Consider the following 24,688-nt stretch of genomic DNA (forward strand, 5'->3'; position numbering starts at 1 on the left):
TATTGAACTGTACGCGTACGCAGGCCACTTGCTAAGTAACTATTGAAGAGTACAGTTCAGAGCCGAGGATATGCCCCTATTTCTCGGATTATGAACTTGGATTTCTACTTTCTTTCTTTCTTCCAGTAGTCTATCAAAATCCTTCAGTGTACCTCAATTGTGTCAAAGAATTTTCAAAAACGAATGAGCCTTCGCTAGAAACTAGGTCCGGCAACGAGCTCAGACTTGTCTTCACATACAAAACCCGTTACAGCGACCTGATTCCCATTTCAGTGTTACTGTCAAAACAATAAATCTTTCTCTTATTGAAAAAATTTTGTTTGTCCAAAGTAGGCGACTGATTTCGCAACTCACCTGCAACTATGCACGGGCTTGCCACGAACCAGCAACGGCCGTCAGCCACCAGCAGCCAGCTGCCACATTCAATTGCTGAAGTTTTCGCTTATTTATATAACTTTTTTGTTGTTGTCTCCAACAACTAAACTATTTGCAGCTGCATTAGCTTTGAATTATTTTCTAACTCCGACATTTGGCACGTAACTACTCGCCATTACTGGCATTATCTGCGCCCAAGTATCTGCTTGTAGCCACATTTCTTATATGCACTCCGCATCTGTGTTAGAATGTTGCAAGTTGAATTTATGGCACTGCCACGAAACGCTCGTTGCCTGCAGTGGATACGAGTGTGGTTTTTTTTCAGCAGTACAGCCGCCAGCAGATGGAAGAAGGGCAGGAGGAAGTTTCCTTGCCATTGGGCTACTTGCCTTGGACGGCGAGTTTCCCACATTTCTCCCGCAGAGCGGTACGAGCGGTTGACTTTCGCGCAGACCTCAATTAATTTCGGAGCAGCAGCCGCACGAGTGGTGCAAGTTGTACGCAGAGGGGGAAGTGAAAAAATCAATGAAATTGTAGAAATAGTTGGAATTACATGAAAATGGGGAAAATTGCAAAACGGCGCTTGAAAATGTTGAAAAGCTATGTTAGGCAGCTGCCTGACTGGATTACAATTGCTAACGGCGCGTGCAACAACAACAGCTGCAGCAACGCAAACTAGACTTGAACCGAAATACAGCTCCACGGCATGCTTGCTGTGTTGTTGTTTTAGCTCACCCGAGCGATTCGCGAGCGTTTGCTATGAATTACTAACATTTCACCTTGAAATATGCGAATGGCGAGCAATTTTTCTATTAATTTCCGCACGACTGCTGGCAACAAAAAAGAAATAACAAACAACATCAGCAAGCAATGCAAAATTGCGAATAATAAATTAATAACAACAACAATATTGTAACGTTACAACAACGGCTTGATATAGCTTGACATACAGTGCACCAAAGCCTTTGGAATTCTTTGGTTTTCAGCAAAAAAGTTTCGGAATATGGGAACGAGTTGAAATCCGAGTGATTGTATGTTCATCCGTCCGTCTGTGCAAGCGATAACTTGAGCAAAAATTAAGATATCTTAATGTAAATTGGTACCAGGTAGGGGTTGGTATTTCTCTCTTTCCCTCATTGGGGGCATCCGGATTTTACATTTAGCCCCGTTGGCATCACCGTAAAATGCATTGCTGCTGAGGTTGCTATCAGACTACGGGAAGCCCAAAACAGTAAGGATCCCACAGTGGGACATTGCGAAACTCTCTCGCACTTTGTTTGCATCCTAGATAATTTGAACTACTGGGCCGCGGAAATTACTCCCAGCGGCTTCTTCTCTGCGCATATACCTTCGAGAAATATGTGAATGGATCGGAGTTACTGGAGAAAAAACGCAGAAAGCTTTTACACGGTTCGATCAAAAGGGAAGGGAAGGTTGAAGGGAGCTTCCAATCAACTCTTGTTTCAGACTGACAGACCACTGTAATGTTTTTCGAGCAGAAGTGGCAGTTATTAAGGCAGCAGCAGATGTACTTCAACGAAGTGTGGCTACTTTGAGGGAGTTATGCAACTACTTCCATAGCTGTGCTTCTATACCGGCCTTGAGCTCGCCGACATTGAGCTTAAAGCTAGTCAGTGATATGTGGTATCAAGTTACTTCCATATTAAACTCGTCTGGGTACTTGGTCATAGCAGAATCATCGGAAACTGTTAGGCTGATAACTTCGCTAGAAAGGGGAACCTCATCCAAATTCCATTAGGATGGAAGTTTCCGAACAAGCGTCGCAAGTAGTCCCATTGGGATTATTCGTGGTCTTACGAATATCAGTCAACTTTCCTAACGTAACCTAAAGCCTAAAGCCCTCCCTAACCGAAACCTCATGCATAAAACGGACGAAATCCGGATAAAACTTCTCCTGGTCCGAACTAAGTGCTTTCTTACTTGTATATATTTATATATTTACACTTTTTACTTCTTTTATGTTTTATATTCGTTTATTTTTCATAAATTTCAGATATTTCTTAAAGTACACTTTTTCCTGTAATATTTTATATACTATATTTTAATTTAATGTTTTTTCTAAAATTTTATCGCTGAATTTTTCTTCGGTGCCACAACAGCTGACGTTTCCCATTATAACTGAATCAGCGCCACATGTTTGCCATTGTTGTTCGTTTCCAGCACGAATTTGCTCTCAAACACTTGTTGCCAACACTCTTGTTGTTGCTTTTTATGAAGTTTCTGTTGTTATTGATATAAATACAGTTTGATTAAATTATATGTTGTACGCGAATCGGTGTTAATTAAAAGTGTTTTATGTGTACGCGATTTTCGAGAAGATTACGCTAATGAATAACAACAACGCAGCGCTCGCAGCTCAACCTACGAGGGGGGTGGGAAAAATGTTGTTCAATTGTTTGACTGTGTAGTTCAGTAGCTCAGCAGCGCTGCCGTAGCGCTATGCCGGCCGCTGTGAATATGCTTTATGGCGGCCTCGAAACAAAGCGCGGCATTCCGAGTGAAAATCAATATTTATTAATTGCGATTTAGTGTTATACCCGTATGTATGTATTGTACGAAATAGCGCTGAGTGTTTGAGATGTAGCAGTTAATTCCATTAAAAGTGCTGTAATCGAATAGTTGTGGGGAGGAATTGTGGCAATTTGGCTTCAATAGTTTTTAAAAAATCCAATTGCAGTAGCTATTTATTTTTGGTCTTTAGTACAAATGAAGCACAGGGTTTGTCCGGAAAGTAATAGTACTGATTTTCCTCCGTCGCCTTTACTTCGGCACGTGCGCGCACCGACTGGATTCGGTAGAGGGCGTTCCTAGCTAACGAACCAGCGGCTGCTCAGTTGTCTCCGAGCACCTGGAGGGTCAAGACAAACATTTTCGCGCTACGTATTTCTGTAAGTGGTGCACGCCGAAAATGCAGCGTTCATTAGAACGATACGAGGTACGCGATTAAATTCTGTGTGAAACTCAAAAACAGAAATGTTTGATATGATCAAGCTGGCTACCCAGGTGTTGCTTTAGCAAGAAGCTGATGAAGGCCGGAGGAATGAGCAAATCCAAAGTGAAAACGATGCTAATTGTGTTTTTTGACATCAAAGACATCGTCCACCATGAATTTAATACTCCTGGACAAACCGCCAACGCCAATTTTTCGTGGAAGTCCTCAAGAGACTCAAAGGAAGAGTCAATCGGGTCCGACAAGACATCGCATCCGGTTGGAAGTTGCACCACGACATTGCTTCGGCTCACAACGCCTTTCTTGTGAACAGCTACCTAAGGCCGGCATCCCAAGGCTTCCGCAGCCGCCCTACAGCCCAGATGCGATGTAGTTCAGAGTTTTATTACCGGCTCATCTGGAACTCTGTTAGTCTCTGACATTCCTCTGTGACTAATTTTCGCACTTGTTAACCAGCCTGCCACATTCCTATACCTTATGCCGCGTGGCAGTGGCAAATGCCAAGTGACATTTAATTGTCTCAGTGGCAGCTGTGTACTGAATTTCCTGGCGATCGGCAACTATTGCAATTTGCTGGCCGCAAGCAGTAAAACTGTCCAAACCTGGTATGCGCGACAGCTGCAGCTGGCAATTTATGTCTGCAGCATGTCACCTTCCACCGCCAGCCCCCCACAATCATCAATCGTTGTTGCGCTCAATACGCCAGTCAAGTCGCCGCAATTAAGTCTGGCTCGTCGGTCGTTTGGCCTGCCTAACGGGTGGATGAGCAGTTTGTTGCTTGGCTGTCTGCCTGCCACCCTGGTTGTCTGACACAATTTCCTGCAATCGACACAATTTAATGTGGCGCGCTTTGAAGCGTATGGACGCATGTTGCATTTGTGGCATGTGTAGGAAAATCAATTTCGGTGCGCTTTAAATTGCCACAACACGCGGCAAAAGTAGGCAAATGGGGCGCCGATAGTTGGGGCCAGTAGAACAGGTAGTGCTTGGAGTGCTGCTGCAACATGCCACATGTGTAAGGTTGTGAGTGCCGCTATGCTGGAATTTGCATTGAGAAAGTTGTCGGTGTTTGCAGCACCGGACATTGGCTGACTTTAGCCGGTCGCACGAGTAAGTGCCTTGGGAATTTCCGTTCGCAGCCGCAAATTTGGTGTTAGTGGCCAGTCGAGAGTTGCAGACATTTTTTCTTCTATTAATATGTGGAGGTAGGAGCAGGATTGTTTTAGGGATTTGGAGTGTTATTCGAGTGCTTGGAGAGTTATTTACCTTATTATTGCTCCATATGTATATGCAACCTATAAACGGATCTCGTTGAATAACTTTTCTTTCATTTCTTTGTTCTTTTAGCCTGGGACATTGGCAATTCGGTGCAGGAGGCCTTTGTTATCGCTGTCGAAGAGCATGCGCGTGAGCGTCTGAAACGTTTGGCAGCGCTGAATCGGGTTACACCAGTGGATATAACGGAAGTGTCGAAAACGGTGAGTCAAACAATGATTTTCATTATGATTATTCATTAAAGTGTGGCATCTACTGGCGATGACTGGATTTTGCTTAATTCGACTGTTGAGGAACTCTAAGAATGAGTTCTAAAATCTAACTGTAGCTACTTCGGTAACAAAACTTTCAATTTTAGCTTTCCACGGCTCTTTCCAAACCAGTGTAATTCTTTAGAAATTTCTAAAATATTTTCTTGTATTTTTTTCTATAAAAACAGATATTTTTACATTTACTCACAACAAAACTTGTCCTCGTAGAAGAATGTTGAACTAATATTTTAATTAAAACATAAAATTTGCAAGCGTCAAAAAAGCTAAAGTTGAGCTTCCAAAAGCGCATATTTCACATGCATCCTTGATTAAGTACATGTTCACTCTGTTCGCTTCTCCACAGCAGCACTTAGATATATCGGTGGACACATGATCCACATTCCTTCCCAAAGTTGTTGTTGAGCTTTTATGTTTTCATCGCACACATGCACGCGCTTGCTGAGTCATTAAGCGCACTCCTGCGGAATCTGTTGCCCATCAACTGGCGACGCGCCCTCTCAGCTTCCTTCCAGCGGGTCATTTGGGAGTTGAAGTGCTTTTATGCACTTTATTCAGTCGTTTACTCTGCGGTCTCTCCTTTAGCTCATTTGCTCGAGTGCCACGATTTTACTCCTCGCTCCGCGGCACTTGTAGCCAGCTGTCCGTTGCTTAGCGCTCGCGTGAAGCGTGTAAATGCCAGTTTTTGCCCCGCTGACGGCCACCCAGCTCTTCAAAGTCATCAGCTTGAAACAAAAGCAACAATCAAAGTGCCGCATAATAACAAGTAACGGGAAAAATTAAATACTATGTATGCGTGCGTGTGTATGTCTGAGCGTATAGTAACAGTGAATTGTTAGAGCAACACTTGGACGCGGCTAAATGGGCAAGCGCCAAGTTTTTATGTGCTTAAACTTTTTAAAAATCCACAAAACGAAGCTGACGCGAGGCAGGCAAGCAGTGCGGGAGATTGGCGCTCGCCCACTAACTGCTTGAGTAGTAAGGAGCAAGCGGAACGAGTCAGAAAGCCACGTCCGCGCGCGTCAAGTGTCTTCGCGTTGACGGCGCCGAAGAAGGAGTGGGTGCGCTGCAAGAGAAACTTTATTATTATGCGCTCTAGTAGCTGTTAGATACATTTTTACTGGCTGCGCACATTTTACAGCACGCGTATGCCACCACAACAACAACTATATTAAATGAAGCTGTGATAGCCACAGACCGCGGTTCACGGTGGCAAGGATAGCACAAATTATGAGATATTTCTTTGCTTATGGGGAGAAAAAATTTATTATCGCATCATTTGAAACAACGGTTAATGGTAACAACAAGAAAAGATAATGCTGAAAATATTTACATAACCCAAGTGGTGTTGTATAGATGAAATACTAAAGGATGCGCAGAGGTTTTGAAAATATGAAGACTGAAAAATAATTGGCATGAAATGAAGCGGTGAAAATAAGAAGGGAAACAACTACAACTCAAAGAAAGCAACTTAGTGATGAAGGCTTGACTTTGGCGAAAATTATGCTGAAAGGATAATTAATCTTTCAATATTAAAAAAAAATACACGCAATTATCTGGGAATTACGATAATTTCCTCCGAAGGAAGATCATATATCGATGTTTCGACATTGTCCCTATCTATAGGGTTTGTCCGGAAAGTAATAGGACTGATTTTCTTCCACCGTGACTGTACTTCGGAACGTGCGTGCACCGACTGAGTTCGGTAAAGGCCGTTTCTGGCTAAAAAACGAGCGGCTGGTCAGTTGTCTACGAGCACCTGGAGAGTGAGTGGTGCAATCCGAAAATGCAGCGTTCGTTAAAGCAGAGGTACGCGATTCTGTGTGAAACCTACGACAGAGACGTTGCACCACGACAACGCCTCGGCTCATATCGCCTATCTTGTGAACAGATATCTAATCAAGGTCGGCATCCCAACGCTTCCCCAGCCGCCCTACAGCCCAGATGTGGCCGGACTTTTTTGTCGCAAGACTTTTTTTGTTTCCTTGACTGAAAAGCCCGAGAAAGGCAAGCATTTTGAGATGACTGAGGGGATCCAAGCAGCATGAACCTCGGCTCTCAAGGCTATTCCAGAGAATGCCTTCCGTGACGCCTTCAATGCTTGGAAATCGCACTGGCAGCGCTGCATCGACGCAGAAGGAGCCTATTTAGAAAGTTTTTAAAGAATTGTAACGATTCGTTCAATACATTTTTTTAAATCGACTCCTGTGTGCAGAACGCTGCTGCGGTACCTCTACAAGACTCGGTGAAGTGTCCGCATAGGTTTGATAATCTTAGTAGCACGAAAAGGATGCGTCACACTTACCTACCGTATGCTCGAAGGTCTATTCTCATAGAGAAGAGTCACTCAAATCTAAACTCAATATGAAATGAAATTTTTTTGGCTAAGACAAAAGTGATTTTTGGAACTAATGTATTTATTGCAAATTAAAAATTAAAACACATTGAACTTCGACCGACATTCACTCGCGACCTAGATCACTGAACTCCAAATAGTAATTAAAAACGTTACATACGAATAGCGCAAAAAAGAGACGTCAAAATATTTCAACAATACTAAAAAGCAATTAGTGTGAACGCAAAAGGCCACACAACTCGGCATGGTGAACGAAAAGTAAGAGAACAAAAAATGTATAGTTTTTGAGGTAAGTTTGTTAATATAACTGTATATGTGCGCATTTCGAGCTCAGTTTCGGTAGTGAGCCTAAAGAGTTCTGGCATTCTAGTGTCGGATTTTCCTTTTCGACATAATTTCGCTTAATTATCAGTTTCTGGGGAGAACCCAATGTAGGCCAACGTGCAATATGTTTCAGAGTTCTTCAAAACCCTGCAGAAGTCTGTGGTTTTGAGTCAGGTTCGGGTGTGTGCCCAGAGTTTTCAACTATGGACTCTATAATATCTGAAACCGATGACCTGCCGAAATAATTTTGAAAACATTTGAAAGAGCTTTGCGGGGTCCGTGGAAGTTTTCGTTTCCAGTTGGGCTTGAAGAAATTTTGGAAGGTATTTGACAGCATTTATTAAATATTCAGGTAGTTATGATCACTAGTAGTGTAAAGTATGTCCTTAGCCTTGCTCTTTTCAATATATTTGTGGCACTCTTCGCTTAAGTCGATTCCTTTCAATTAAAAAACGCTCGGTGGCTTTGTGTAATAGCAACAAATTGAGTTCGTTTTTTACCAACGCATATACCATTGCCCACGAACTTTGCAAATTAATGGGGCAAATAAATTTGAAATTCAAAATAACTCGAAACAATGAAAGCGCCCACAACAAAGCTGACAAAAACAGAGGAAAAAGCAGAAAACCACCAGAAAACAGAATTTCAGTAGCTTTGCAGCAAGCCAGCCAGTTAGTTAGTCAGAGCCGGCCAATGGTGCGGCAATTAACAAACAACAATTGCGGCGGTCCCAGCGGTTCTAGCGTCGAGAATGGAATAAATGAGTCAGACAAAGCGCCGCAGCTGACCAAATACCGCGTTTATTGACTGACTGCCTGGCTGCGCATTTGCTGATTGGTTCGGGTATGGCTTTGTCGCCGCGTTCGCCAAACATGTGAGCACCTCACTATTGTTGCTACTGTCATTGTGGTTGCTTTATTGGCGTGGCGTGACATGGCCTGCATTGAAATGTGCTACAAAGCGCGAACAACAGACAGTATTAAAAATTCATAGATTTTATGACGCGACCGAGCAGAAAGTGAAAGTGATACGAAAGTGTGCGTACATGCCCTGCAGGAAAGTTGACTCGATTACAAACAAGTGGACATAGTCAATATGACAAGGAAATAGCAAACAATTACGAAATTGAATTTTATGTCTTAATATAATAACTATTTCAAATAATTGCAAGCAAAAATCTGTGTTATATACATATATTAATTATTATTAAAAACATAGATCGTATTTTTGTAAACATCTTTAGTCTTAGCAAAAAGGGTTTATACTATTTTACGATATTAGAAAAATTACGATTTTGCTAAAAAATGTCTTTTTATATGCAAACATTTTTATTTTTCTGCAAAAAAGATTTTTAAAAATTTACGATATTCGAAAAATTACGATATTGATAAAAATTGTGTTTATATGGTTCGTACTGTTTTTATTACAAAACGAAAAAGAATATTTTCAATTTTAAGCACTTACACTGCATACTTACGATATTCCGAAAAAATATTTTTACGCGCGTTGTAGAAAATCTTAGTACATCAATTAGATTTTGTGTATTATGTTTACATACATATTAGATTTTTTATATAGCGTTGTTTTGACTTTTTTTTGTTAAAAAGGGTACCTATTAGTTACAACTTCTTTGGATAGTTTAACTTAGTAGTTTGGGTGGTTAGACCTAGTTCAAATAATTGCAAGCAAAAGTCGGAGTCATATATTTACAATATTAGTCAAATATGTCGTAATTGTGCAGACTTATGATAAGGTTTTGACAAAAAGAAGCGTTTTTATTAACTTACGATATTAGAAAAAATTACGATATTGTTAAAACGTTGTGTTTTCACTAAACTTTCGTACTTTATATATTACATAATGAATAAAAATTGTATTTACTTTTAAACTCTTACGATATTACGAAAAGATCTGTGTACGATATTGCTATAACGTTGTGTTTTGACATGTTTTCTTACTTTTCATATTACATAACGAATAACTACTGTTTTTATCTTTTACACTTGCGTTATATACTTACGACATTCCGAAAAATACGCGCATTTTAATAAAGTTTAGTCCAAAAACTACTATTTTTATAGCATGTTTACATGTAACAGTTTTTATATAGTGGTCTTAGGGCTTTTTCTGTTAAAAACGTTATTCATCACATTTTCTTTGGCTAAATTTTGAGGCAGTTCAAAAGTAACCAGTTGCGAACTAGACCATTTCTCTAAAAAAATTTCATGCCGGAATATTCATTCATCTTCTAGCAAAGTTATTCACACTTCGTGTTTCAGCGTATAGTAATGCAGCTGCGTGCGTAACAGATGTGTGCGTTGCCTGCGTCTGCCTTTGACAGCTGTCAAAATGTTATTCTAGCAATTTGCTGAAACCAAGTTTTTTGTAGCTTGTCGTCTCTTTACCATTTCACTTTTCATTCTTATCAACACATATGTTGCTGCTATTGTTGTAGTTATCATTTCTGTTATTGTTGTTGTTGTTATGTGTCACTCCTATTAATTATGAAAATCGCATACGCTGTCACAACAAATTTTCCATGGACGTCCACACTGTAGCTGACAACAAACGTACTTATAAACTAAAAAACAACAACAACAGCAGCAGCATTGACAACATATTGGCGTTGAAATTACATATGTGCTTGTGTGCGTTGGAATTTATAAAACTTTTGTAATCCGCTTAAATTGTTTGCATTACAAGTCCACAGCGACGGCTTGACTTTGTTCGAGTGCCATTATTAACATACCTACACATACACGCACGCGCATACATATGTACATAGCGCAATCTTTTGTTGCTGGCCGCAGCTGTGTTGCCTTTGCTAAGGTTTTTGTTGTTGTAATAGCTGTCAGTGATTATTGTATGTCGACAATAACGGCTTAATTGTTTGGGCAAATTAAATTAATAATACTTAAACGAGCAATATATTTGTACATACGCGTGCATACATACTTACAAACACACACATACATACGTAGCTGAACACACACCCACAAAACTGTAAAGTCTCACAAAAATTGCTTTCTTTGCTTTCTGCTCTAAATTGTCTTGCAATAATTTTCGAACTTATCTGAGCATATTCTCGTTGCAATTTTTCTTGCTGTTGCTGTTGTTGTAGCTGAATCTCTGTCACTTGCAGCATATTGCCGTTGATTAAGTGCCATAAGCGCTGCGAATTTGTTACCCACTGTGGGTGTGTCCCAGCTATGCAAACGGACATTTTTTCTCGGGGTCCAACCCATTTCCCGGCAGCGGCGCTGGCAACTTGAACTGCTCGGCATGTCTTTAACCCCATTCGGCTCCACTAGTTTCCACTTTGCGTTGGATTTGCATTTTTATCTCGTTTGTCTTTGGACGTGACTGCAAGTTTATGGCTGCTGCTTTCCGCCTTGGCTAGACGGTGGGCGTGGCGCGCGTTTTACATACATTTTGCGGCGTTTAACGAGAAAATCACTACATTTTGCGGTAATAAGCATATTACGGTATCTGAGGTTAAGTGTGTGAGAGGTGTTTTCAGTTTGTGTGTTTATAGTTTTGTGTGTAGTAACTTAAAGGGTTTCAGCCTGTCTCTGCAGATTTGAAATTATTTTTAGAGACTCCTTCGAACCATAAGTGTTGGAGCGGCACCAATTTTCTATGTGAAAGTGAATTTTTTTAGTTACTCAGTTGAACTCAGTAAGTCTTTCCTACAGTCTGCGTCAACTCCATAACTTGTTCGAAAGGCATTCGGGTAGGAGGATCTTTGAATCCAATCACAGCTCTATTAGGAACTGTTACCATATTCTAATAACTCAAAACAGGTAAGAACTCGATAAGTAGTTTGGAGATGCGGAATCTGGAATAACACGGAACACTAAGAGGGAGAGGACCTTATTGATGTATCTTAAGGTGCCTACTCGAAGCGAATTGCTTCCTATTTTTACCTCTTTTCACTACAACTCACAGGAATCTATAGTTTTTTGTTTTCTGTTTCTCTGCGATGCCTAAAGTCGACTGAATTCATTTGACTTATGCAAATTCCGCAAGCCAGACATTTCTACGCGATCAATTTGGATTGCAAATTGTGACGCCTGCACGCGTCGGCATTGAGTATATCATAATTTCTGTTGTTTGAAATCAAACTAAATCTTATTTTTTTTGGCTTCAATAATAAATTCTCAACCGTGGGCACTTTTTAACATCTCTTTTATACTGACTCTCCTTCTTTTGATTCCTTTCAGCTGCAACAGACCAAAGGCGGCTCGCAATCGACACAGAAACAAGATCTGAGTTTCCTTAACGAGGCCTCGCCCATATACGTCACCTCGTTCACCAGCACCCAGATCACGTGCAGCAGCTCCACCGTTACCACCGCCACCGCCGCAACTGCCGGACTCATTACCGCGTCGACGATTGCACCAACCGCCTCGGCGACAGCAACGGGCATCACCACCACCTCGGCTATTGTGCATGCGTCGGCGCCACAGAGCTCGACGGGCGCCGCCGATCGGAATGCCAATCAGACATCTGCAGCAATTGTGAGTGCCTCAGCAGCAGCGGCAGCGGCCGCAGCAGCAGCAACGAAACTAGCCAATCACAGTGGCAGCACTAACGTCTACCAGCAGCAGCAGCTATCACAGCAGCAGCAGCAACCAACGGCGGCGAAGCCAGCGAACGCAGGTAAAGCTCAACAACAACCACCACCGCCACTAACGTTGCAGTTCCAGCAGCAGCAGGCCGCACAGGTGGCACAGTTGGCGCAACTGCAGAATCTGCAGACGCCAACCATTGCGAGCAGCTTGCAACATTTGGCCGTCGCTGAGGAGGAGGACGACGATGACGATTTAATCGGCGTTGCCGGCAACTACTGTAGCATTAACTTTATAAAATACAACAACAAACACGCACAATTGCCACCAGCCACATCGGCGGTGGTACTGCCCGCGGCAGCAGCCAGCCACTTGCAGCGCCAACAGCTGCAACAGTTGCAGCAGCAACAGCTGAGGCAAACGAAATCGCACCCGCACATCCCGCCCCCACTGCAGATCCCCAGCACAATACTTGTCGATGCACAAACCTCCACCTCACCGCTGGCCGCGACCGCTGTGGGTCATCTAAAGGCACCGCTGGCAGCAGCAACTGCTAAACCAACGACAGCAACTGCAGCCGCAACAGCGACAATAGCTGCCACCGCCGCCACAGCAGCAGCTGCTGGCTCCACCACTCCCACAACCGAGTACTCAACAGCCATATCCAGCAGTCATCTGCAGCAGGCGTTTGCCTCGGCGGCTGCAGCGGACCAGCAGCAACAACAGTTGTATAACAACAATAACAAAACAGCACCAACTTTAGGCGCAGCGGCTGCATTGAGCAACAACAATAATAAAGCGGCGCCTGGTGTCATTGTGGATCAGCCCACAGCTGGTGGTGGCGCGGGCGTGAGTGCGGCTGCGGCTGGGGGCAGCGGGCCATACGGTAGTAATATTAGTAGTAATTGTGATTTATTAATATCGAATAATATACAACCACCGAGACGAGAGGTGAGTGTTGCCGAGACGGCGCATGTTGGCGAAGATGTGCCAAATATTGTTGCATGCTATGTTGTTGTTGCTATGTTTACGTTACGCCGATTTTGAGTTATTGAGTTTTCGTTTGTTACAGTTTGCAGTTGTTGCGGCGAACTTTTTCATTTATTTTTCGAAAATCGTTGACTCGATGGACTTTTAATTTTTGTTTTTCGAAAATTGCGTTTTATGATAATATTTTTTCTTGAGTATTTTTAATACTGCAATTCTGATTAATAGTTTTGCAGAAGAACTTAAGCAATCCTTTTATCGTTTTTTTTAATCTCTTTCGCGATATTATGTTATTTACGATTTTTGGAAAAATATCAAGCGAAAGTAGAATGCATGTTCCCACTGCACACACTGTTTAATTTCCAGCAAAAAATTAACTTTTTGCTTACGATATTAGGCAAATGTGTTATAATTTTTTTAATTGAGCCCTAAAATCAATTTAATTTAACCCTGAAAATTTGTTTTTAGCCATTTACGATATTAGAAAAAATTACGATGTTATTGAAAACTGTGACTTCATACGTTTACGTAATTTTTACTATAATTTCAACATTTACGACATTAGAAAAATTTTCGATATAATTGAAAAGCTGTATTTTTAAATATAATATTTGTCATTTATACCATAATTTCAATATCATGTAAGCATTATCTATTGCCTTTTACCTTTAAACACTTACGATATTCAGAAAGAATCTGTCATTTCTAGCAAAAACAACCTAGACAGATTAATTTAACCCCAAAAATTTATTTTCAGTCAGTTACTACATTAGAAGAAAGTACGATATTATTGAAAACTGCGTTTTTATACATGGTCGTAATTTTTACTATTATTTCAACATTTACAAATTTATTGAAAAGTGTGTTTTTATATATTTTTGTAATTTTTACTATAATTTCAGCATTTACGATGTTATTGAAAACTGTGTTTTTTTTTAAATTTCTTCATTTTAATTATAAATTCAGAATTTACGATATTATAAAAAATTACGATATTATTGAAAAATTGCATTTTCATATATTTTCGTAATTTGTATCATAATTTCATGCAGTGTCTATTGTTTTTATCCACTTACGATATTAGGAAAAAATCGATTTACGCGCTTTTTATCAAGACTACTACTATTTTTTGTACTGCGCTGATAATGCCGAGTAATTCCCGTTTACAATTATATAACTAACTAGCATTAAATTTATAAATTACCCTTTGGCACCTGTGTGAATGTAAAACTCATGCAAATTCATTTATATACCGGTATAATGTACTTTCAATGTTGTGCAATTAATCAATTACGATATCACCTTAGCTTTATGGAAGCACACAAAGCCATTCACTACGCCGCCAACAGAATTTTAAACACTTATAACAAGCAATTACGCTTTAATGACTGTCACAGCAGCGCATTCCTTTGCTGTATTGGAATTTCTAATTAAAGTAAATAAATCCATAGTAATGCGATTAGCACTGACATGCAAGTAATCGACATATCGATTGAGCTGCCAAAAAGTTGTGAAAAGTAGCAGAGAACGCTGCATGCCAGCGGGCGCCCGCCACCCACACACCATGGTACAACGCCAAGTACTTCATGATTAATTAGCTGTGCTGGGTGGCAAGTGGCGTGTACTTGGGGGGAGATCGGTGGTTTGTCGGAGTTTATGAAGGGTTGTGCGCTGCGTCTGACAGCTCTGCTTTTATTGGCATGAATGGAATTATGTGAAATCATTTTTGAAGGGTGCTAAGTTCATGTGATGTTTGACGACAAATAACTGTCACAAGTGGCTTATGAAACTTGAAGCAGCAGCACAAGAGGGGAGTGCAAAGGTGCAGAATACTTGGGTTAAAAGGGGTAACTTTAAGTTCAGCGCTGAGTTAAGTGAGGCAATGGACTTGATTTTTACGATAATTGAAGTTGGCGCTTGAACTTTGATTTAAAGTGGTTTATTTGTGGAAAATATTTAATTTTTTTGGTTTCTTTCAATTTTCTTCTCACTTAGGGCACATTTTCACTAAGTTTATGTACATTTTTTATTAAAAATATTTAAAAATATAACTGTGTGTTAATAGCTGCGATTCCAAAGAAACTTAAAATTGTTAAATCACCTCTCTCGTTAGAAGAACTGTTGTGCTCTTACAATTTTATCTTTTTAATTTACTTAGTTAATGCATTTATTCATATATTTTTAGATTTTTTAGTTTCCCTTGAAGTTTTCAAATTGTTCGCATATACTCATCTCACCGCTCTCTCTCTCTCTCTCTCTTGCAGTTACTAACTACACTTAACGAAGATGGCAGACACTTTGATGGCGACGCGGCAAATAGCAACAACATCAATAAACAAAGTGCCAGTGGCAGCAGTATTAGCAACGATTTGCTAAATAATACAACAAATTTATACGATAATAAACAAATACAACAGTTAAGAAGTAGTAGTCCCAATAGTAGCATATCAAAAGGAAGAACTGAACTTTTATTAGGAGATCAAAGTTTAAGGCAGGAAATACGGTGAGTACCAAACTGCTTTTAATCGATGTAAATATTAAACTAAATTTAAGAAATTCTTTGAATTTTAAATACAAATCTCTTATCTGAACCACTATTCGCCTAAAAAGAAAACATAAATTGTTTTCAAACATGCTCTTGACTACTGCCGATCTACTTATGAACCAGGAAACACTATATTTATCTATGTACTTCGTTACTATAAAAATCCCAGAACTATCCCTCGTCGCATACATTTTCACTAGTAAATACCTTTAATTGATAGCAGGTCGGCCATACTAGCTTTGGGCTGACTAACCGTGCGTTCAAAGCTGTTAAAGGAATACCTTCGTTAGATCAGTATGGGTGCCAGACTACAGTGGAATCTCAAGCAACTGTAAAGCTGATGGGTTCACAAGGAAGGGTACCGTAGCCTCGCTATCAGTAGGATGGGCACGGGTGGGTGCTACCCTCTCCTCGTGTGTTCTACTACTGCATAGTTGGGTTTTGCGAAAACTTGGCCAACGCTGGGTCATCATCGGTTCATGCGCTGTGGCAAGATCCTTTTGGCCCAAGATCGATCGTAAGCGAACCAGTGAGCTTTTTGCCCTTACTTACGCTAGCTTCTTCCTATTTGTGGGGGTTCTAACAGGCCATTGACCAACGGCGTCCATGCTGTATGTTTGAGAATCTTGCCAGACGCCTGCTGCAGAAGCTGTATAGCAGAAGAAGAGCACTTTCTTCTTGATTCTTCCACGTTTGTTAGATCAAGGCTTAAAAACTTGGCTGCTTTATAAATTCGAATTACAGGATCAGTCCAATTGCGATCTTTGGATCAGCCATGTAAGCTAACCTAACCTAACGACTTTTCTAGGAAGTTCAACAATTCCGAAATTACTGTTGCAGTGCTAAAAAATCGAATTCAAAAAGCTTTTTCTTCTTACTATTCTTTCTACTATTGGGAAAAAATCTCAGTGTGATGAGTGAGTCTCGGTTGGTAATCTAAGGAATGTAGCCATGACAATTTTGTTCTCTTGAGCCAATTTTATTTAATTCCAAAGGAAGTTACTGTCTTTTATAGTGATTCCGGAGTTGTAACAGCTTTTAAATTTTCCTCACTCTTTCAATTTTCTTCTTTTGATATTCTGCTAGGGCTTTATTTGTCAAAGCTCAAAAAAAGCTTAAATACTTCTCCATGGTTATAATACTTCTGACTGGTTTGGTCCATGTGGTCTCAAACACTTGCTTTTGACCGCATTAACCCTTAGCTGTCGTGAGCGGTGCTCATTACTCTAGACGATTCTTAAAGCGATTTTAAAATGTATACATTTTTGTTATCTGTGAATTGTGGGAAGTAAAAAGAAAAAATGTGCCACACACATGAGTTGTGTCAAAAATTATAACAAACAGTGTCCCGAGGAAAAAAAAAACAAAAACAAATTAAGCAAACATAAAACTTCTTTTTTCCTTGGTTTGCTGCTATCCGTGGCAAATCGACCGTTCTCGGTCTATAAAGGCATCTGTTCCGCCATGATATTTACAGCTTCCGGCTTATTATTAGCCTCACATGACTAAGCTATTAAGCAAAATTTGCTTTTTTGCTAATTTAAATTAGCGTATGACGTCGTTACAGTAAATCAGTACTCGAAAAGTGGTGAAAAAATGTTATAAAACATCAACAACAACAACAAATTAATAGAACATGTGTTTACTTGTCGCCAATCGATTACCTTTGTTTTCTAGCTTTAAATCGCATTTTATTATTTAAGTTTTCGCGTCATTGGTTTTATGTATTTTGAGCGTTTTTCATGCTTCCACGCTTAATTAGGTTGAAATATGTAAATGCGCGCCGGTGGCGTTTGGTCAGCGGTCGGTGTGCTTATATGTTAATTATTAATTTTTTTAAATGCCGGCGTTAATTTTTAAAGCATGTCAAAAAATAACTGTAAAAAAAAGTTGAAAAAAGCTGCGTATAAATTTGTTTAGGAAAATTTTTACGTTATATTGCAATATAATTTATAATTTTCAATTCATGAATTTCTTTGCCGCTCATAGCCATGGAAGTTAACTTTAAAATACTATACTTTAAGGATATACCAAAAGAGCCGGGAAAAAAATCTTGTTAATAAATTCTAAGCAATTACTTGTTACAATTTTTTAAATAAATTTTCTATTCCCATTTTTGTCGGTGTACTTTCATTATTAATTGCGCTTCGTTCAGAGTCAGAAAATAATTATTGCATACCTTTAGGCGCTTCAATCGCTATAGTGGCTTGCAAACTGCGCTTTTGATTGCAGATTCAAAGCGATCTTCAGATTGTTTACTTTCTTATATACAAACATCCAAAAATAAGAAAAAAAATGTTAACTTAATTTTTTAATTTTAAAAGCTTTGTTTTCATTGAAAAATTAATTGGGCAGCTTTTGTCACTTTTAATTTGTTAGATAGCTGCTGGGCTGTTGGGCTGCTCTCAGTTGTCTGCTGCTGTTAAACGAGTTTCAAATAGTTCGCCAAGCTCTCCCAGTTTTTGCCGAGTCATCAAAGAGGTGTGTGGTCTAGCGTTGTCCTGATGGTAGACGAAGCCCTTTCTGTTGATTAGTTCTAGTGGTTTTTTTTGCGATTGCTTGCTTCAATCTCATCAGTTGTTGACAGTAAAATGTAGAATCAATCGTTCGACCAGGCTGGAGCAGCTCATAGGATGATTCCTTTCCAGTACCACCAAACACTCAGCATAACTCTTCCAGGCGTCGATTCTGGCTTTGCGACCATTTGTTGAGCTTCACCACGCTTGGACCATGATCTTTGCACATAATTGTCGTTTTTGATCCACTTTTCGTCTCCCGTTCGATTTCATTTTGTTTCAGCAAAGAATCGCAGATGTTAATTCGGTCCATTAAATTTTTCACAGACAATTGAAGTGGTACCCAAACTTCGAGCTTCTTTTTATAGCCAGCCTTTTTAAATGGTTCAAAACTGTTTGATGATGAATGTTAAGTTCCTTAGCGATGTGATGACTGCTTATGTGACGGTCCTGGTCAATCTTTTTCATAATTTCATCGACTTTTTCAACCATAGGTTGACCAGAGCGAAGTGCATCTTTCACATCAAAATTTCTAGAACTGAAGCGAGCGAACCATTGTTGTGCTGCACGAACTGATACAACATCGTCTCCGTTAACTTCACAAATTTTGTTGGTGGTTTGCATGGCATTCTTCTCTTTTCTTATACAAAAATTACTTCATTATTTTCTTTTTCTTTTGAGTTTCTTTTTGTAATCAATTAAATTAATTTAAAATTTCTTTCTACGGCAGTATTGAGAATTTTATTTCTGCTCCAGTAAATGTGCGCAACGCAAATAAATCTCGGGCTTTTGGCCATTTGCCACAAATTTATGTATATTGGTATTCCTCAAATACCGATAGATACCGACTTTATATGTACATCTATATGTACTATGTGGTATGCCATAGACATATTTTTGCACATGTCACAACCAGAAAATTTGCGCGTTTGTCACAGGACACTTGCAAAAGAACTAAGCACTAACATACTTGTAGTGCCACATATTATACCCACACATTATACCCATACCTACACGTGCATGTGCATATTCATTTATACTATATGCCCCTCAACCTGCAAGTAGTGCTGCTTTGAGCCTCCCAAAACTATTGCGCTGCCTTTATTCGCGTGTGGACTTGTATAGAGGTGGTTGTACTTAGCTACCACAAAAATTTCTTTGTGGCAAGTGGCACTTCAAACAATTTCTTGTTGCGCCATTGAACTTGCGCGCGTATGCGGGTTCAAAGAATAAATATGGGCATGAAACGCACATTAATGAATACTTGTATGTATATACAGTTACTAAATTTAGGCGTTTTGTCAGTACCCGACAACTCGATGATGACTCGGCAAAAACTGGGAGTGCTTGGGTGGGAAGTTTTGATACATTCACCATAAAGCCCTGACCTTGCACCTTCGAACTACCATTTGTTTCGGTCAATGCAGAACTCTCTTAATGGAGTGAAGTGGGCTTCAAGAGAAGCCTGTGAAAATGACTTGTCGCAGTTTTATGCGGAGAAACCAGAAAAATTTTACAGTGATGGAATAATGTCTCTAAAGGAATAATGGCAAAAAGTGGTCGACCAAAAGGTACATATTTGGTTCACTAAAGCTCATTATAAATATAAAAAAAAAAAAATAAATTGAAGTTTGATTAGAAATACGAAAAGATTTTTTCGACTACCCAATATTTCGAAAACTCTTCTCTCTTTCAGTTAGATATTTTATTATTAGTAAAAATATTTCTAAAATATATCTTGAAATTTCTTAAGTGGCTATTTTTGCTTGATGCATCATAAGCTACCTGCCGTCTAAGTATTTATGCCTCGCATAATAACAGGGGCTACTTGCGCCACATCAGATTCGAAGTCATCGACGTTCTTACTGAATGCCTTTGCACTTGTTGTTGTCCCGCATTGATGCGGTCGCCTGCTGTCGGCTGTTATTTATGCGTATTTGAGTATTCCATTCCATTTCAATGCATTTCATTTCATTTCACTCTACTTCATTGCTCTTGGCCAATCGATATTTCATGCCGCGCGCATCCCCAACACCTCGCTCAGCTCCATAGCGGCACCTGCATACACAGTTTTTGCAAATATGCCGCCCGCTCGTTCCTTCACACTGGCAGCTCGTCATCCTTTCGGCCACTTTACAATTTATAATTTATTTGCATGTTTACGACGAGTGTGTGTGTGTATTTGTGTATGTTTATATATATATGTATATATATATATATGTATATATATATATATGTATATATATATGGGTGCGTGTGTGTGAGTGTCTGCAAGTGATATTTTATTGCTTTTATCATTGCTGTGACTCAGAGTGGCATTGTTGATGTTGTCGTTTTTGCTTTTAAAATTATTTTCACATTAAATACAGTCGACGCGCCTCCTGCAAACGGAAGTTGTAACGTAGAATGCCACCCAAATTCATATATATTTACATACATGTGTGCATTTACATCTATGTGTGTATGTCTGCGTGTAAGCACACACATATAAACATCAGCCCAAATGAAGTGGCGCACGCATACACACTTACTGTGCTGCCCCTTCCTCCTCCTCCTTTCAATCACTTTTGTCGCTTTTTTATTCCATTTGCATTGTCGTTGCTTTTGTCGTTGTTCTTGCTTTCGCTTTGCCTCCAATGTGTTTTCGTTTACTTTCATCCTTTGGCGTAAGTTTTTTTACTGTTTTTATTATTTATATGCTTTTTAATCGTTGATGGCGCGCGCTGCTCTCCCACCTCCCTCCCACTCTCTCCCTCTTCCACTGCCTTCACTCGCCCTCACCCTCTTGCTTGCCACACCGTCTGTCGCGCGGCCATTTCCGCTTGCAGTTCGCTCATATTTACGGCTTTTTTATGATTATTGCCTGCCGGCGTTGCCAGATTATGCGTGGAGCGCATCTGCAACTGCGTGGCAATAAATTTTTTATAATGCAACAATGCGCCGGCGTTGGCAATGGCGGCGGCTGCTGTGCCTGCAATTTTGTGAGTAATTAAAGTTACTGCGTTTATGCGTTATTTTTGTTGTTGTTTTTTAATCGATGCGCGCCGCAGATATTATTATTATTATTATTGTTATTATTAAGGTTATTGACGTGCCACGCTTTTGTGCCGCTTCTGCTGCTTCGCAATGTGTTTGTTTTTGTCGTTGTTGCTGTTTATTAATACTTATATTTTTTCCATGCAACGCCGGAGTTTTAATTACACTCAAACACTTTTGCTGCTTTACTGTTACAACTTGTTGTTGTTGCACTTACTTTTATTGTTGCATTAAAATGAATGAGGAAGTCTGTTTGTTTTTGCACTTTTGCTTTTGTTATTTCACTTTATGGGTAATTCGAGTATTTGCAATAAATTTCACCGTTAGCGCAAAAGTCATTGAAGTTATGTGGATTGGACGCGTTTTGAGTGGCGGGCGATTGGCTGAGCGAGTTCGCTTAGTTTCGCGGTGGGGGGCCAAGTGAAGGCAATCGCAGCGATTAACTGCCGAAGTAAAAATATAATTTATGTGTATGTGTATGTGTATGTGTGTAAAATAGTGCTATTAAGAGCTGCTTATCGCACGTTATGGCGATTTATATAACTTTTGAACGCTCATAACGGTTTTATTGCAGTTATTGAGAGAGAATTTTTTGGATTTTTGCTATATCCACAAACTTAAATTCGTATATCAAACCTTTTGCACTTTTTTCTACCGTGACTTGGCCGAGTGGATGGCTTTGTAATCACTTCTGCTCTAATGAGAGTCTAGATCAGCTTAATATGATATGGTGTTATCTTATATCTGCTTACAAAGCGAGAAAACCGTTTATTTTTATTAAACTAGCCCAAACTCTATCGCTCGATCCATTTTGTGGGCTCTCCTTTGTGAACTTTCTGTTTCACTAAAAGCTTTCAAGCTCTCCCTTTCGAACTTGCTGCTTCCGTACAAGCTTTCATGCGTTCAAGCTCTCGCTTTCGAGTTCTCAACAAAAACAGCGAGCTTTCGTTGTCTGTTTCCGACTTTGGGTATTATATTGTTGGTTCACTACTCTGATTTTCATAGTCTGTTTTCGAACACTTGAATTCTCAACTGGTTATTAAATTTATACATATTTTGTTTCCTTTTTAACTATTTTATTACTTTGCCATTGCTTTCAATCAATATTTCATATTTTTTTAATTTGCGGCAGCGTTAAAACTCTTTTAATTTCACGCTCTCTTGCTCTCTCCCTTTCTGCGTACTTCAACGCTTTCTTTCTTTCATTAAACTATCAAATTTCTTCATCAATAAATCATCAATCTGTGCGCACTCTTCAATAACACCAATGCCTTGTATATATTATATGCGTTCGGGGTGAACCTTTTCCAAGTATCATATTCATCCTTCACTCTGATTTTCTGATTTCTGGGTAGCCGCCAACAACAACCTGTCTTTTAACCTTGCAATCCGTCAGCCCGCCTGTTAGCAGACAGCGCGTCACACCAACTGTCGGGTTCGCTTGGCTCTGCGTTGTTCGTTATGCGCTGTGTGTAATTGGATCGGATCATTTTCTTTCTCACTTATCAGGTGTGGTTAATCTGGACTCTGTGACTGGTAAATAAATAATTTTTGGCTTCTTCTGCCTGTCTTTCTCCTTAATGGGACTTTCTTCATTCACGCCTGAGTACCTCCGGCGATCCGTACGTCCAACGTTTCGCTTCATTGGCTAGTGACGACTTCATCCATTTGGCTTGCATATTTATGACGCACTCAATTAGTAGGTTCAGCTTCAGAGAATTATAATTTAGTCTGCAAAAGTTAAATTCTTTCGGTGATTTTTGACTTTGGGTACTCGTTAATTTGTAAATATTTCTTAGCTGAATTGTAAAGCGCCGAAATATATATATATATATATATATATATATATGCACATATATGCAATCTACAATGTGGATATTTGAGAATCAAATTCGAATCTACTAAGTATAAAAGAGGAGACAGGTTCTCAAAGTGTATAATAACTCTTGTTCTGAAATTGTATTCTAAGAACGTCATCCATTGGAAGGTAGTCAGTGGAGGAGGGTCCACCAGAAGTTCCAAGGCAGTGGCTTCGCTTTATATGTTGCCAAAGTCGTTTCTTTGTTTTTGTCAAGTAGCGACTTGAGGATCTTGTTGCGGCTCTGTACTTTTGTAACAATCGCGGTTGTGTACGGAGTGCAGGCTGCCTAAAGGAGCAGCCTAAAATTTTCATGTTGTTTACCGTTGATGTTTTGACTTTATCGACGAAAATGTTGAGGTCCTATCTATACTCCTTTGTTAAGTTTGTAAATACATATATATTGTGGATTTGGCAGGGGAGAGTTTTCTGATCTTTGCAGAGAATAAGCGACAATAGGCGTACACTTTTGAGCAGATGCCATCAATGGCAATGTCCGATGTCATTATCCTACAATAATCAGGGAATATAAACTCCTTTTGGTGGTTGTAGAAGCTTCAAAGTACAGAGATTATGCAGCAGGAGGGAAAACACCCTGCGGAACCCCCAGTTTAATGCTTCCAAATTTAGATTGTTCTTCTCGCATTAATACCGATTATTGCCGACCGCTCAGCTAGTTCACGGTCCACCTCTTGAGTCCTGGAGTGCCAGCATAGGTTGTTCGATGTTCACAAGTAACGTTGTATGGTTGACAGTGTCAAAAGCTTTTGTTCAACGCGACTAGAAGTCGTTCTAGTTTTCGGCTATTTAAGCTCTTTGTTTTGGAAATTCTTTCAGGCAGTTTTTTAACCAGCTTTTGTCGAAGGCAACATGCCTCTATATCACTGTATAAGAGGCACACATAGTCAGTTGAAGATCGGGTATAGTTTCTACACTATAGATGGCGCTGCTACAGCCGTCCCAAACCCAGCCATACACTCATCTCGCATCACGGGTCAAATATTTACGTAATTTGCAAACATTCCTCGGCGTTAACGGTTGCTCATTATGTTTGTGAAAATTATAGCTGCCGCTAGGAAAAAAGTAATACTTACTCACCACAAAGTCGGTATTTATGTAAGAATGTGTGTAATCGCACTTGATTAGCTGCCAACTTGGCTGCGATGGCGCATGCGTTGGCCTGCGCAATCAGCGGCACTCGGGGCTTGCAACAAGTCAGCCACGCCGAGCAACAGTCAGCGCTGACCACTGATGACCGCATAAGAAATCAATGAACATGCAACATGTATGTGCGCGTGTATGTGTATCCGCACCCAAATGGCGGCGCAAAGTCCAATAAACTCGAGTTGACGGCACGTAGTGGCAAGCAACACCGCAATTCGCAGTCATTGCAACGGTTTTTGTTGTTGTTGCGTCTTTCGCTGCTTCATAGTCGTCTGCGTGCGCCGTGCAATGCATGCAAACAGTCGGTGGCCGCGGAAAGAGTGGCAAAAGTTGGCAACAATGGTGCGTACATGCCACCAGCAGCAGCAAGAACAACGACAATAGCAGTGACAGCAAAATATTGCACCAAAATGGTAATAAACAAAACTGCCACAAATGCTG

General features: G+C 40.0%; 1 protein-coding gene across 5 annotated transcripts in view; it reads left to right on the top strand.

Moving 5' to 3' along the window:
* Nucleotides 1–24,688, top strand: part of LOC126759016 (protein PALS1) — a 154,249-nt gene that overhangs the window by 61,507 nt on the left and 68,054 nt on the right. For 4 of the 5 annotated variants that reach the window (XM_050473533.1, XM_050473534.1, XM_050473535.1 and 1 more), the window contains exons 5-7: nt 4,694–4,824; nt 11,794–13,092; nt 15,393–15,631. In XM_050473533.1, the coding sequence (XP_050329490.1) occupies nt 4,694–4,824; nt 11,794–13,092; nt 15,393–15,631 (1,669 nt within the window). The remainder of the gene's footprint in view (nt 1–4,693; nt 4,825–11,793; nt 13,093–15,392; nt 15,632–24,688) is intronic. The other variant, XM_050473537.1, reaches the window with a different exon arrangement.

Source organism: Bactrocera neohumeralis, chromosome 5, assembly GCF_024586455.1.
Source record: "Bactrocera neohumeralis isolate Rockhampton chromosome 5, APGP_CSIRO_Bneo_wtdbg2-racon-allhic-juicebox.fasta_v2, whole genome shotgun sequence".
Lineage (NCBI taxonomy): Eukaryota > Metazoa > Arthropoda > Insecta > Diptera > Tephritidae > Bactrocera > Bactrocera neohumeralis.